The 16,463-nt window shown below is 41.5% G+C and overlaps 1 protein-coding gene across 2 annotated transcripts in view; it reads right to left on the bottom strand.

Moving 5' to 3' along the window:
* Positions 1–16,463, bottom strand: part of MGAM (maltase-glucoamylase) — a 93,759-nt gene that overhangs the window by 46,258 nt on the left and 31,038 nt on the right. For both annotated transcript variants that reach the window (XM_020911014.2, XM_070464180.1), the window contains exons 8-18: positions 15,156–15,255; positions 10,731–10,843; positions 10,300–10,425; positions 9,268–9,399; positions 9,001–9,117; positions 7,837–7,950; positions 6,257–6,341; positions 4,798–4,915; positions 3,501–3,672; positions 2,091–2,207; positions 262–416 (exon numbers count right to left, since the gene is read on the bottom strand). In XM_020911014.2, the coding sequence (XP_020766673.2) occupies positions 262–416; positions 2,091–2,207; positions 3,501–3,672; positions 4,798–4,915; positions 6,257–6,341; positions 7,837–7,950; positions 9,001–9,117; positions 9,268–9,399; positions 10,300–10,425; positions 10,731–10,843; positions 15,156–15,255 (1,349 nt within the window). The remainder of the gene's footprint in view (positions 1–261; positions 417–2,090; positions 2,208–3,500; positions 3,673–4,797; positions 4,916–6,256; positions 6,342–7,836; positions 7,951–9,000; positions 9,118–9,267; positions 9,400–10,299; positions 10,426–10,730; positions 10,844–15,155; positions 15,256–16,463) is intronic.

A 16,463-nucleotide genomic window follows, 5' to 3' on the forward strand; every position in this document is an offset into this window, starting at 1 on the left:
AGTTGTGAAAACAAAGACCCCAACTCCTATGACTTTTAGAACACTTCTCACTCCCAAAGGGATAAGGCTATAACACTTAAATATACCTAAAATAGCATTGATATATAGGTAGTAATAGACTTGCAAATGCCAAATGATTAGTCAAGTTGAAAAAATATATCTGATTAACTGGATTGTTTTAATTTCCCCACTTCCATTTGATGATACAGTCAGTTTCACCCAGTTGTATACATAAAATTCCTGTGGATTAGATGAACTTACTCATGCAGAAGGGGCCTGGCCACGGTGTCCCCACGGCTGTGAGCACGGTAGAAGAGGGTGTAAAGATAGGGCAGTAGGGTGTAGCGGATGGTCAGGTAGTGCCTGGAGGAATTCAACAGCAGCGAGTCAGTGCCGAAGGAGGCTGGATCCTGGGCCTGGGAAGAAACAAAAGGTGGTAGTTGTCATCTGGTTTTGATCTTGGAGAAGCGGCAGTAAGCAGTGAGTTCCCTGCTCAGGAATTCAAACTGGGTGACCTGAATGAAAACCAGGAATCCTAGCCACTAGAACAGCAAGGGTTAGAGGCGAGAAGCAAATTTTCCCAAGCTCTTGCCTCTGTTTGAAAGCAAGAATGTTTCAAGGAGGCAAACTGTAAAAGCAGGTGCAAAGCTTATTATTAGAGACAGCACAAGTGTGAGCACACACAGAGAAACAGTCTGTTTAGTTAAGACAGAAGCAGGGCAGAGAGGCATACCTGGATACAAAGGGTGTGGGATCCCCTACCACCCCGCCACTCCCCGGACTGAGGAGGGGCTGAGTGAAGAGGTGGTTAAGTCATTTATATGGGGCAGTTCTTCTGGGTCTTTGCTTACCTTTGGCCAACTATCTAGTTTCTTTTTCCACCTCTGACCTGCCCTAGGACCCTCCCCAACATGCATATGCAACTTTTTCCCAAGATGGGGAAAAAGTCCAGTCCTATAGAGGGCCTTAGCATCACCTATTCTGGGGTGGTACCCCTTCCTTTTTGATCCCCAAGGAGCCTTCCTGCACATGTGCAGTGTTTCCCTTGCCCCAAGGAGGGGAAAGGACCTTGATCTTTTACTCATGCAGGGTTTGACTCCTCGCTGTTCCTGCCATGACAGTTACCTTAAAGTGCCCCAAGTCTGACTATTTACCCTGTTCTTGTTGGTTGTTTTTTGTTTTTTGTTTTTTTTTCCTATCTCAAAGTGCAAATGGGAGGCTGCAAATACCTTGCCTGTAAATACCGAGCCTAGGTTGTAAATACCTAGCCTGGAGTCCACTTGTCTCCTTCCTCAGAAAATGTAAACAGGAGGCTAGTTATAAATGCCCAGCCTGGAGCCCATCTACCTCCTATCTCAGAAGGATCTGCAGAAATCAGATTCCATTCATCACAACTAAGAACTTTATTCCTGCCAGACCTGGAGCTACCTTGCAACTTTGCTTCTGAGCAATAGGGTTGAGAAAAGGGAATTCATCTCACCCAGTAAGTGGCCACTCTTCACCCTGCAGTGCCTCCCCCTCATTCATTCTAGGGGTGCTCTCTCGGCAGTGCATGCTTGCTTAGTTGCTCAGTCATGTCTGACTCTGCAACCCCATGGCTCCTCTGTCCATGGGATTTTTTCCAGGCAAGAATACTAAAGTGGGTTGCCATTTCCTGCTCCAGGGGATCTTCCCGGCCCAGGGATCTGACCAAGTCATGTCTCCTGCATTGGCAGGCGGATTCTTTTCTGCTGAGTCACTGGGGAAGCTCTGCAGTCTGGGTAGACTCCCATTTAAATAACTTTGAAGTATTTTCTTATTTTAATTCAAAATGAGTAACATAGATAACGTGTCTAGAGGTTTGATTGAAAACCTTCACAGACTCGCCATCTCTTTGACTGCTGCAGCAGAAATAGCTGAGGCCACAACAACAGAGCATTTTAATGGCACATCAGGAGTTCTGGTCAATTGCAAACAATGGTCCCAGTTAGCCTAAGTGAAGCACCAGGGAGGAAGCTGGCTCAACAGATTTCCAGGTAAGGATGCAGGTAGATCCAGTCCTACTGAAGGCCAAGTCTATTTTGATCATATCTCTTGAGAGACTGACTTGCCTTGTAGCCTTGGCCATTGTGATTCCTGGAAAATGGATAGAATGCTCCCAGCTGCATCCACCGTCTGCAGAGCTCTTCAGAAGTATCCAGTATAAAGCCACATATGTCAGCACCCACCTGGAAGGACACACAGACAGTGACATCATGTGGACCTCACTTCCATTGCTGCCCCCTGCTCCTGGGCTTTGCTTTCTACCGGAGACCTGCCAACCGAACTTGGCTGACCTCTTCCTGAGAAGGCGAACGCAGTGTGATGGAACTGGACCGTGTCCCGCATCCACTCCTTACTCAGGTGACTCCAAATGAGTTACTCAACCCTCTGTGCCTCAGTTTCCTCATTTTATTAAAGTGGGCACTCTAGGGTTTTAGTAAATGAGATGATGTAAGGTAAGTAAAACATGTGACGCACAATAGTTTTTGGTGAATAATAACTAGAAATACTGTTGATATTATCACTTTGACCACAGCACTGGCACAATTAATTTTCCAATGGCTAAATCTGATCAGGTCATTCAAGTATTCAAAAATTTCCAGGGTCTCCTGCTGCTCGCCCCCCTGGTAACTCATGGTAACTGGCTCCAACCCACCTTTCCAGCATCATTTCTCATTCAAGTCCTGTGTGCCCATCCTGACAGATACATCAAATGCTCCCTCTTGCTGGTCTTGTTCAAGTTTGATTCTCAGTCTTAAAATGATCTCCCCTAACCATCAGTCTGATAAACATACCCACTTTTAAGGTTAAACTCAAGTGCCATCTTCTATATGAAGTGACATTGACTCCTTCCCATGACTCCCCTTGTTCCTTGTTATCTTATTAGAGTTGAAAATTCCCTTTCTCAGGATTTCTTTTAACATTTAAATTATATGTTCCTGTTGGCACTTTTACCCTAGCTTGCCATAATTATGTGTGTGTGCTTGTGTATACACTTGGCGGGGAGGGAAGGAAAGTTTTTCCATTACTATATTTATGTTTCTCTCCAGGTACACCTAGCTCAATACTTTACTCAGAGTAAGAGCTCAATAAATAGATATGTCGAATTTAACTAAGAGATCCCAAAGCCATCTCTAGGATGCTGATAGTATTGTGCTTCCTCATTTGGGTGAAAAATACACAGATGTGTTCCATTTGTGAAATTCATCAGCTGTAACCTTATGGATATGTGCACTTTTTCACATGTAGGTTGTACTTTAATAAAAATTTTCCAACGATGCCACTTCAAGGTGGTATCAAGGTTCTATTTTTAGAAGGCAGTACAGGAAAGAATGTCATGGTATCAGTGTCATGCTAATGTAGATGAAGCCATGCTCACCAGACACTTAATCCTGGGCCATGGAGGGCAGGGGAGGGGAGATTTACCATTTGGAAACCGTCTAAAATGAGGCATTCTGGGGACTGGCATGTGGACTCACCATTGGGATACCAAAAAGGTTGAACTCAAGCATGCCAGGGATGGACCATCGAAGATCATTCCAGGTAGCTGCATTGTCTCCTAACCAGTGGGCTGCAAACTTGCCAGAACCCGCAAATGTAGAACGGGTTAAAATGAGGCTTCTCTTGTTGGGGAACACAGTCTTGACAGTTCTAGAAAGGGAGAGAGGGAGTCAATGTGTGACCTTAGTGAGTCTTAGCCCAGAGGTTAGTGTGATGATAATGAAGCTCTCAAGTTAATACCCTACTCTTTTCTTCTAGTTCTGTCCTATAGGGCTAGACTTGCTATTGAGAGCAGACTGCCCCATTGGGTATGCTTATATTTTGTTTTGTTTTGGGCATTTTATGTACTTCATTAATTGGAGAAGGAAATGGCAGCCCACTCCAGTGTTCTTGCCTGGAGAATCCCAGGGACGGGGGAGCCTGGTGGGCTGCTGTCTATGGGGTCGCACAGAGTCAGACACGACTGAAGCGACTTAACAGCAGCAGCAGCAGTACTTCATTAACTCCATAAAATCAAATTTCAGTAGAAGGATACTGAGCTGGTACCTAAAATCCCAAAGCATATGAAGTCTGTCAGTTACTTAACCCTCCGTACACCAGACTACCGAGCATGGCAGAGAAGAAAATACATGAAACCTTGGACTCATGCAGAAATGAGTCCAAATTTTGCTTTTACAATTTATTAGCTGTTTGACCTTGGTCAGGTTACTTCTCTTTCTTTCTCTCAACTTTCCATTCATGCATGTATTCATTCTTTCTTTCATTATATACATTCCATAAATATTTTTTAGCTTCCTTCTTCCCTATGGGTTTCCTTGATAGCTCAGTTGGTAAAGAATCTGCCTGTAATGCAGGAGACCCCAGTTCAATTCCTGGGTCGGGAAGATCTGCTGAAGAAGGGATAGGCTACCCACTCCAGTATTCTTGGGTTTCCCTTATGGTTCAACTGGTAAAGAATCCACCTGCAATGCAGGAGACCTGGGTTTGATCCCTGGGTTGGGAAGATCCCCTGGAGAAGGGAAAGGCTACCCACTCCAGTATTCTGGCCTGGAGAATTTCATGGACTGTATAGTCCATGGGGTTGCAAAGAGTCGGACATGACTGAATGACTTGCACTTTCACTTTCTTCCCTACATGCCCAGGATTTTCTTCATTCATTCAATAATAACAGCCTTACTCATCTTGCCAAGTTATATAAAGTAACACAGTAGCACCTGACTCTAACCGGACTCAGAATCTGATGGTGTATTGAGCCCCCAGCGAAGACGGCCTTACTCTGCTGTGGCGATCGCCATGGAGTAGCCGTACAGATTGTGGATGTCGTACTGCCGTCCCCAGTGCTGCACTGCGTCCATGCAGATGCTCTTGCTGAACAGGTACCCATCCAGGATTTCTGCGACGAAAGAGGGCTCGGTCAATGAGAGCCTGAGCTACACATACTCCATTTCTTGACTATCACCAGACATGGCGGCTCCCTGAGCAGGCAATTTTGTGTCCATCCCGGAAGTGGCCACACATCATCCTGCACAATCAGAGAGCTATATACACCCGCAGTACTTTCTCTGTTATACAAAACAATTGTGCTGACTTGACACCCACACACCTGGGTGCTCATGTGACCAGAAGCAAGCACTTAGAAGTAACTGGGTCCAGTTAGATTTGAATTTAAATCTGAAGTCTACAGACTTTAGCTGAGTGGTTCGAGAACAAAAATACTTATTAAAAATAAATTTCTCTCCCTTCTCTCCGTTGACCAGATACTGTAAAGGATGATCAACCAACCCATCTTTTATTCATCCAATCTTCTCTGCTCCCTTCACACCACTCTGGTTCAGATCCAAATTACTTTGGATCTTAACTATTGCAATCATTTCCTTAATGGTTTATTTACCTCTGATCTATCAACTTTCTAATTCATATTAGAAGCACACATAATACCAGATCAATATTTCCAAAACCATTTGACTCCCATATTTCCATTACTAAAATGTCAGTAATTTCTATCACCAAAAGAATTAAGCCGCCCATCAAAGTCCCCACTGTTTGATCTTGACTCATTTGTTCCAATTTCCTATTTTCTCATCAGATTGGAAGTCTTCAAAAGGTGCTATAATTCTAGCAGCTTATTCCTTTCTTAATCAAGATACTATTTCTCTGTGAGTCTCTAGCTTTCTTCAAAATACAATGAATGCTGTGATCCTAGGGCCACACCCTAGGAGATTCTATTGGTCAAAGTTCAATCAGATCTCCCTAGCATTCTATTCACTGACACGGACTTTGTCCTCCCAAGCCATGGGTTCTGGCTTCCTCTCATTCTGTCATCCAAATCTCTTCTTTACTCTCTTGACTTGACCAGATTTGACTTCATCTGAAGACCAAACCTAGTTATCTGGTCTCTCTCTGGTAAGCCCTGACCTGTCTGGGTCCATACTTGAGAGCAAAATGAACTAACCACTAGCCTCTGGTTTCTGTACCATATCTTCTCTAGACTCTCCCCTAGAAATAGCTCAGATGTAAGCAGAAGGACTAGGTTGCCCCTTTTGGAATTTATGCCTTATCTAGGAAAGCAGAGTGTTTTGATTTTCTTCTCTAGTTTTCTTTATATAGTACCCACATTTTCCTTCCTCTATGCAATTTATGTACTAAATGCCTCCGCAAGTTGTTCATATCTATCCTTATGAATATAAAATATGAGATATGTGTTGCCACTTTAATCAAACTAATCAATGCTTACTGGGTGTGAATGGGGGATAATTTAGATTGCTCGTGGAACACCCTGAAACTGAGCCATCCACAAAGTTGGCGACTTCATTCATATCCTACAAGACAAAGAGCAAAAACTATTAAGAAAGAGTAACATTTCCTCATATGTTGTACAGATGATGTCTTTTTTTTAAGGACTCAGAGAAATAATTCTATATGTTTCTTTTCTAAGAGGTCCTTAGGTTAAAGAGAGACACAGATGTTGCCGCCCTGTCTTCCCTACCCACTGAAGGCTTTGTGGAGGAGGTTGTTAAAATCCCTTCAAAATGACATGTCTTCAATCATTTAAACTGAAATATTTCTCAAAATATTGGGTTGGCCAAAGGTTCATTTGGGTTTTTCCATAACATCTACGGAAAAATCTGAATGAAATTTTTGGCCAACCCAATATTAGGTGAATCATATTTCAATTTATATGATCCCATATAAATCAACTTATATTGATACATTCTCAAAATATGCAAATATAGCTATGAATACACACATTATAAATGCATTTGCATATATAAACATATGCAGAGAGAGTGAGTGAGTAAGCAGGTACCCACAGCTGTGCAAGTGAGAGGTCTGTAAAGATGTACACGGAAATACTGACAGTAGCTGCCCTTGGTTAATACCGTTTTCGCTCTTCTCATCTGTTTAGCTCTTCTGTGTGCATTTTCTACCTTTCCCTTATAAATAGAAAGAATTTCAAGGCTAGCGCTCCCTAAACTGTGTTGAACACCTCCTGCTTTGCATTGGTTTTCATTTGCTATTAGTCAATGAGACATTTGTCCTTTCTGTGGCCACAGTTCTGTCCCCACCTGAGGACTCCGGCTCTGGTTGGTGTATCCAACTTGTCCGAGCGAAGGAGCCCTGAACTGGCCACTGAACCGGTCAGGTACTTTGTGACAATGACAATGTCTCCCCTGGTGGCTCAGATGGTAAAACATCTGCTTGCAATGCAGGAGACCCGGGTTCAGGCCCTGGGTCAGGAAGATCCCCCGGAGGAGGGCATGGTGATCCACTCCAATATGCTTGCCTGGAGAATCCCATAGACAGAAAATCCTGGTGGACTACAGTCTATAGCGTTGCACAGAGTCGGACACGACGGAGCCCCTGAGCACGCACAGACTTGGATAGAACTGATTTCTGAGTTTACGTCCAGCTCTAACAATCTGCTTTTGAGTCTGAGCTACATGTCTTGGTAAGACTGTTTGAATAGGACGAGAGGGAATACTTAGAATTACTGCCACTCTTGCTTTCCTCTCCTCCTCTTGACCCTGCGCTCCAGGATTCAGTGACATGGAGATACACAGTCTGAATGTTAGCCGCCTACTCAACAGAATGTTAAGAACTCTAGATAATAATTGAGAACCTACTGTATAGCTCAGGGCAGTTTACTCAGTGCTCTATGATGACCCAAATGGGGAGGAAATACAGAAATGAAGGGATGTATGTGTACGTAGAGCTGATTCACTTTGCTGTACAATAGCAACTAACATAGCACTGTGAAGCGACTACAATAAAAATTAATTTTAGGGAAAAAGAAAAAAAATGTTAAGAACTCACAATCCAGATTCCATCAAACTCTACTTGACTGTGGAAAAGCTCAAATTCATTTGTCCACCAAGCAATGCACTTAGGGTTGGTGTAATCAGGAAACACAGTTTTTCCAGGCCAGACCTGCAGGAGGAAAAGAAAATAATTAATCAGAGAAAGTTAAATGAATACAGAGTAAAATAGAGTAGAGTACTCTACAAAGAATTCATAATATGATTATGGCAACAGAGCTGCCCAGACATAGGTCGTTTTCAATTAAGGATGTGAAGCACTTCAAGTACTTAGAATAAATAGCAGTTGTCAACTAACACTTAAAGAAAAGAAGTTATTTTTTTAAAATGATTAAATCATTGTTAATGTTCAACTCCCAATCCCGGGAATGATAAATGAGGGAATGGTTGTGGTTTAGTCACTAAGTCTGGTCCGACCCTTGCGATCCCATCGACTGTAGCCCACCAGGCTCCTCTCTGCATGGGATTTACCAGACAAGAATACTGGAACGGATTGCCAGTTCCTTCTCCAGGGGGTCTTCCTGACCCAGGGATCAAATCTTGGCCTCCTACATTGCAGGTGGATTCTTTACTGACTGAGCACAGGGGAAGCAAATGAGGAAGAGTACTGTGTAATTTCAACTGATGCATCACAAGTTGTATGTTCCAACCATCAATCATTCTTTCTATTGTCTTCCTGTCCACTTCCTGTCAGACACTATGCACTCAGGTCGGCAGAGATATTAGAAGTGAAGCAGCAGATAATACTTTGATGGAAGACAAGGACAAATAGAAATTTGAGAAAGAACTAGTCAAACTTGTCAGATAACAGAAAAATTGAGTAAGAAAAGGAATTAAATATTTCCACTGGGTTTACCAATTTGAAAATAACTGGTGCCATTTGTCGTTGGAGGGATGGGGGAAAAAAGCATACTGCGGTCAGCTAAAAAGCAAATGGGGTGTGAGGAGGGAAATATTCAGTATCTATGTCTATTGTTCAAAGGGACTTTGCTATGAAGGGAATGTAAGAGCTCAGATGGCTGGTAGGTATTTGGAGATGAAAGCACCCCAGCAAATATGATAACTGAAAATGTAAAACAAAACAATTATATACACACACACTCACACACATATAACACAGCCACAGCCCCTCTACCAGCTCCTAGCTTCCCCATTAAGTTACCTCCCCAATGAGTGGAGTCACTCCATCTGAAGTATTCACCCATATCTTCATATCTGAACCCCTGTCATACGGGCCGTAGGGATTACTCAGGGAAGAGTTGTTGGAGATGGCAGGATCCTAAGAAGGAGAAAAATACAATGAGGAACCTAGCTTTAAGCCAGAGGCACTGAAAAGAAATTGGAAATTGAGGAAGAGGTGGGGAGAGGAGGCTTCAATGACAAAGAAGAGCGAGGACCTGATGTGTGGGTATAAGAGGACTGCCCATACCACAATGATGACCAGTTTCTGTCCGTTATTGTGTAATTCTTTAACAAACTCAGGGAAGCCCTTGAAAGCTACTGGATCATAAGTGAAGTCCTTTCTTGCGTCCATGTAATCAATATCAGCATGCTGAACATCCTGAAAGAATACACAAGGTCCACAATTTATGGGCCCATCCCTGGAATCAGATTAGCTGCATCACTCTACCTTGTTGCCTGGCCCTCTGGCATTAAAAGACAATCTAACAAACAAACCACGACAATCACAAAAAAAATCACTAAGGCTGTCGAAACACATCCATTACCTAAATGCTATGTCATCCACAATAAAGAAGGGAAGGGGCTGTGTCTCCCACCTCCTCTCCCTCATTTGACTGTCCCACATTTTGTCTTGTTGCTTCTCTTCTACTGAGCCTTCTTTGACATTTATTCTTTCCTACTCTTGCTCTTACAAAAACAGCGGAGCCCAGGATGAAATTGACTCTTGCTCTAGGACCTAAATGTCTGCCTCCAAGGGCATGGGGTAGTGGAGAGATGAGGATTATTCCAGAGAACTTTGGGCTTTTCCCTTTGCATCTCTTGCAAAACCTCACTACTCATTATATAATAGACACATTCAAGTGCAGTCATTTAAAACATAAAAATATGTTATTACATTCATGTACTATATCCTTTTGCTCACGTAAACTAGGAAAATAAATGTCTTGAGAAGTCAAATAAAAAATGCATTATGTGAAATGTAATCAATACAGTAAGCATAAGAAAATTTTACTATTAAAACATGTGGCAAGAAAAATAGAGAAAGAAGCAGACTGTCTCCCAACCCCGTATTTGTGGTCTCTCAGTATTGTTTCCTGCTATAAAGAACCAGTTGCTTTAAAGGAATGGTTGGCCTGACAAAAAGTCTGGCATTCTGAATATGTAAAAATATTTTTGCTATATATTAAAAAAAAAAAAAACTCAGGAGGAGAAAGTATAAACGGATGTTTTTATTCCCCAATTCTTTTCTTTTTGGAGCATTTTTTGAAATCTTACTTACGTAAGGCAGCTGTGCGGCGCGGTTTCTCTCCACGACTTCTTTCATGTTATCTAGAGTTCCATAGTCATAACGACTGAGATGAAATCCAAGTGCCCAGTATGAGGGTAGGGCTGGCCGTCCAACGAGCTGAAACAATGATGTAAAATGAATGTTAGGAAATACTCTGCTTTTAAAAAAATTTATTCTGAGCATTAGTTTGGGGGCACAAAATATACTCACTTCCCAACACTCTATTTCCTTAATGTTAGATGCTAGTCTATTTTTCCAGCCCCTTTATAAATCATGGACAGTAGGGTCAAATTGTAGTAGCACATTTGTAGCAGCTACTTATAATATTAACAGCATATGTTTATAAGTCACACATATTAAATTTCATTTTCTTTGTTCTACTTAGGATTTCCTTAATCATAATCACGATATCATAAGTTTACCTCTAGATATTCTTGAACAACTTGCTCTGGAGTATTCCCCAAGAACACGTAGAAGTCTAGAATGCCCCCGATGGTGCGGTAAGTGACAGCTGGGGTGGGCTGGAGGAAAACCTCTTGAAGATTAAAAATGAAGCAAATAAACATTAGAATTTGTTCTAGAGTAATAATTACAAAGTTTTAGACCAGAAGATCCCCAGTCATCTGAACACTAGTGAAGTGATCCTAATACCTCGTTTTTGTATAAAAAGGGACAAACTCTGATGGTCAAAGTCCACTCTCACAGCACAAGAGAGGTCAAAGCATTTGTTCTGTAACAGATTTTCATACTGGCGACTGGAGTATTTTCAGTGTTGCATCAGGATTTCATGAAAAAGCAACCAGTTATGTGAAGGGGTTCAGAGTAAGCCACCGTGGCATAAGAATGATTATAAGTTGAAGATGTTTGAGTTTCTGAAATCCCTCATCAACCTAAACACAAAGCCTCTTATAAGCACATATCTGCTCTCAGACTTCCATAGTGGTCCAGTAGTTAAAAGACTTTGGCTTCCATTGCACAGGGTGTAAGTTTGATCCCTGATCAGGACGCTATGATCCCGTGTGCCTCACAGCCAAAAAACCAAAACATAAAACAGAAACAGTTTGTGATAAATCCAATAAAGACTTTAAAAAGCATCCACATCAGCAAAATCTTTAAAATTAAAAACTTTCAAGAAAAGAACTTAGTTGTCATAAACCCCCTACCCTAGAGCAAAACTAATGTTCTCTGAGACAATAAATTGGCAGCACACCCAAACAGACATGGCCACAAGAATATCCGACTCCCACTATTCTCCTAAGGATGCTAATCTTTCCAAAAAGTCATTTGTTGTCCCATTAAATGCCCTCTCACTCTTTCAGGGAGCTATTTGTTTCATCCAAAGTAACTGTCTTCCTCTACCTTATTAGGATCGTAGTGTTAGTTGCTCAGTCATGTCTGACTCATTATGACCCCATGGACTGTAGGCTGCTAGGCTCCTGTGTCCATGGAATTCTTCAGGCAAGAATGCTAGAGTGGGTAGCCATTCCCTTTTCCAGGGATCTTCCCAACCCAGGGACCAAACCCAGGTCTCCTGCATTGCAGACAGATTCTTTACCATCTGAGCCAACAGGGAAACCCATTAGGATGGTATCCAAATTCTAACTCAAATTCTAACCACCCCTTTGAGCTACTTATTGAGCACTCTTGTGCATATGTATGCCATATATGTAAATAAACTTGGTCTTTCTGTTGCTAACCTGTCTTTTGTCAGATTGATTCACAGGCCCCCAAATACCTAACTTAAGAGGACAGAGAAAAAAATTTTCTCCTCAGGCATTCACAACTACAGAATATGCTCTTCCAATCCCATTACCCATTATAACTACAGGAATATAACCCAGCTACACTCACAGAGGTCATAGCCTCAGCAGATCTCATATCAAGCAAGAGCCAAACTAAAACAATGTCAGAGATGATATTATAAATTCAAAATCTCTCTAAGCCCCCATTGCAACTGTCAAAGATGAAGTCTCCCTATCACCTTGATTTGCATTAGGGATAATGAAACTAGAATACCTCATAACACCATACACAAAAACAAATTCAAAATGGATTAAAGGCTTAAATGTAAGGCCAGAAACCATAAAGCTCTTAGAAGAAAATATAGGCAGTACACTCCCTTGCATAAATCACAACAAGATCCTCTATGACCCATGTCCTAGGGTAGTGGAAATAAACACAAAAATAAATAAATGAGACCTACTTAAACTTAAAGTTTTGCACAGCAAAGGAAACTATAAACAAGGTAAAAAGACAACCCTCAGAATGGGAGAAAATAATAGCAAATGAAACAACTGACAAAAGATTAATTTCCAAAACACACAAGCAGCTCATGCAGCTCAATAACAGGAAAACAAAAATCCCAGTGGATTTTTGGGCAGAAGTGGGCAGAAGACCTAAAAAGACATTCCTGCAAAGAAGACATACAGATGGCTAGTAAACACAAGAAAAGATGTTCAATGTCACTCATTATCAGAGAAATGCAAATCAAAACTACAATAAGGAGTCACCTCACACTGGTCAAAATGGCCATCATCAAAAAATCTATAAACAATAAATGCTGGAGAGGATGTAGAGAAAAGGGAACCCTCCTACACTGTTGGTGGGAATATAAATTCATCAGCCACTATGGAGAATAGTATGGAGGTTCCTTAAAAATCTAGGAATAAAACTACCATATGAGCCAGCAATCCCACTACTGGGCATATGCCCTGAGGAAACCATAACTGAAAAAGACACGTGTACCCCAATGCTCATTGCAGCACTATTTGCAATAGCTAGAACATGGACGCAACCTGGATGTCGATTGACAGATGAATGGATAAAGAAGTTGTGGTACATATTGTTGTTGCTGCTGTTGTTGTTTGGTCGCCAAGTCATGTCTGACTCTTCATGACCCCATGGACGGCAGCATACCAGGCTTCCCTGTCTCTCACTGTCTCCTGGAGTTTGCCCAAGTTCATGTCCATTGAATCAGTGGTCCCATCCAACCATCTCAGTAATATTCCACTGGAATAATACCAGCCATAAAAAGGAATGTATTTGAGTCAGTCCTAACGAGCGGGGTGAACCTAGAGCCTATTATACAGAGTGAAGTAAGTCATAAAGAGGAAAAGCAAATATCATATATTAATGCACATACATGGAATCTAGAAAGATGGTACTGATGAACCTGTGTGCAACGGAGCAATGGAGATGCAGACAGAGAGAACAGACTCATGGACCCAGTGGGAGGAGAGGTGGAGGAATAGAGTATCACTGAAATATATACGTTACCACAGGTGAAATAGCTAGCTAGTGGGAATTTACTGTATGATGCAGGGAGCTCAGCCTGGTGCTCTGTGACTGCTTAGAGCAGAGGGATGGAGTGGGCGGTGGGAAAGAGGTTCAAGGAGGTGGGGACATGTACGCCTATGGCTGATTCTTGTTGATATATGGGAGAAACCAACACAACATTGTAAATCAATTATCCTCCAATTAAAAAGGAATAAATTTTTAAAAATCAATCTGGTCAGGCTTAGAGGGAAAGGTCACAGGATCCTAGATACTCTAAGCTACTCAACTTGTTTTCTGGTTCCTTCCAGCCACCTGAAACTGCACTTGCATTACCTCACTCTATTCTTTGACTATCAGGTAGCTTAGAATCATCTAAGATTCGATTAGGTATCTTAGAATCATCTTGTATCACTCGAGTTATGCTCAAACAATCTGGTAAAAAAAAAAAATCAGAGCCTAATTTTTCAAATTTCCAGTTCTTTGCAAACTGGTATTTTTGTAAAATAACACAAAAATGAAACACTAGAAGAAAGGTTCGTGCATGCACTTGGATGCTACAACAATGTTTACTTTCAGTTTCTGTATTTATCTTACTGTAGACCTGAAACAGTCTGTGAACCTTCCACGAACCACACTTTGAGTGGCTCTGATCTAGTCCCCTGAGTCTCAGTCGAGAAGACAGTTGGGATCAATATCATATGCTGACTATCAGCTCTGGGATTCTGACACAACTCCTCTTCCCCTACAGTGATTGAATCATTGCCCTGGGATTTTATCTGACTGGTGCAAGCAGAAAAATAGTTAAGAATCATTGATCTGGTCTAAAACCTTCAAAGATAAGGGAGTGAGCTACTTTCTGGAATCCTATGATATTACCATGAGATCTTAAACAATCTGAAAATATTCCGCATGGCCTTCAACACTCACCCCACTTTATCTTGCTACCCTTGGTGTCTCAAAGCAATATTCACTGCTCAGTTGTATCTCAATTGGGCTTCCCAGGTGGGTCAATGTTAAAGAATTCACCTGCCAATGCAGGACATGCAAGACATGCAGGTTTGATCCATGAGGTGGGAAGATACCCTGGAGTAGGTAATGGCAACCCACTCCAATATTCTTGCCTGGAAAATCCCATGGAGGAATAAGCCTGGCGGGCTACAGTTTATGGGGTCACAAAGAGTCGGACACAAAGAGCATGCACACACTAGAAGAATTACCTGTTTTTTACCAAAGCTGATATTAACCCCTGTACTGGATGGATGTCTGAGGAAGGAGAAAAATAAATTGGTAGAAACTGCCTCAGAATAGATTATAGGAACGGTTAGCTGTTTTAGCTCAAAAATAGAAAATTTTCCAACAGAGGCAAACAGACTGAAGAAAATCATGAGCCACTCAGGAGAGGACACTCAACGCATGCCCACCATGGGTCAACAAGTAATGAAACAGGGATGATACAATCAGAGAACATATGAAACCCTAAAGGGCACCACTTCTGTATCATGATGCTGTCAGAAAGGGACTGAAAGTCATTCTTGAGTACTTTTTTCATGACTATTCCTTTAGTCTTTTACCCATGGCATTGCTGTTCAGTAGAAACACTCCAAAGGACAATCCACTAGCATCTTCAAGGCATAGGAAGAACGTCTGTGCACCATACAAGTTAGTTCCATCCTGCAGAAAGACAATTTAAAGTCAAAAATTTACAAATAAGCCCCACGTGGCCAGAAATAGCTTAGGAAATCAGTATTAATCATTCTAGAAATGGGCCAAAGAACTTGTGGTCAAAGAAGACACAGATCTCTAATACAAGGTCTATATTTGGTTGATGTTAATCAAATGAATTTATTTTCTTATACAGTGAGTCGGCTGTGAGAGCTTATGATGTGTTAAGATGTAGGAGAACAGGAGTTTTGAAACTGTAGTTCGTAAAAGCTCTTCTCTATTATAGGTATCAAAAACAAGCTTATGGTTACCGAAGGGGAAACTTGGTGGGGTGGAGAGGGATAAATCAGGAGCTTGGGATGAACATACACACATTACTATCTATAAGATAGATAACCAAAAAGAATCTACAGGGAATCTACTCAATATTTTGTGATAATCTATATGAAAAAAGAATGAATATATGTATATGCATAATTGAATCACTTTTCTATACACCTGATACTAACACAACATTGCAAATCAACTGTACACCAATAATTTTTTTTAAAAAAAACAGCTCTCTCCTCAAACAGGCTTGACCTTGACTCAAAGAGGTTTGACCTAACCCCACCTGCAAAAACTCCATCAAGTCCTAATATAAATCAATTCAGTTCAGTCACTCAGTCGTGTCCAACTCTTTGTGACCCCATGGACTGCAGCATGCCAGGCCTTCCTGTCCATCACCAACTCCTGGAGTTTACCCAAACTCATGTCCATTGAGTCAGTGATGCCATCCAACCATCTCACCCTCTGTCGTATATAATTCAGGCACCATTTAATTTGCAACTAGATGGAGCTCTATTTAAGATATCTGGTTTTCTAGTCTTTACAAGAGTAAACATTAGAACTTGAGCTGGGCTTCTAGACTTGAGAACGGTAGTTCTCAACCTGAGCCACATTCCACCTCAATTAAAACAGAATCTCTGGAGACAGAAGCAGGAAGCGATAGTTTGTTGAATTTCCCAGGGTGTTTCCAAAGTGTAATCATGTTTGAGAATCACTGCTCTGGGACAGTATGTCTCAAAATTTGGCGTGCATAAAAATTACAAAGGAACTTAATTTAAGTGTAGGTTCTAATTTAGCAGTTAGAAGAGAGAGCTGAGTGCCCAAATGTCTCATGTGGTGTTTCCTATACTGCACACTTCAAGCAGCAAGGATCTAAGGATCCTTATTAA

The sequence above is a fragment of the Odocoileus virginianus genome, chromosome 1 (genome assembly GCF_023699985.2).
Source record: "Odocoileus virginianus isolate 20LAN1187 ecotype Illinois chromosome 1, Ovbor_1.2, whole genome shotgun sequence".
NCBI classification, from domain to species: Eukaryota; Metazoa; Chordata; class Mammalia; order Artiodactyla; family Cervidae; genus Odocoileus; species Odocoileus virginianus.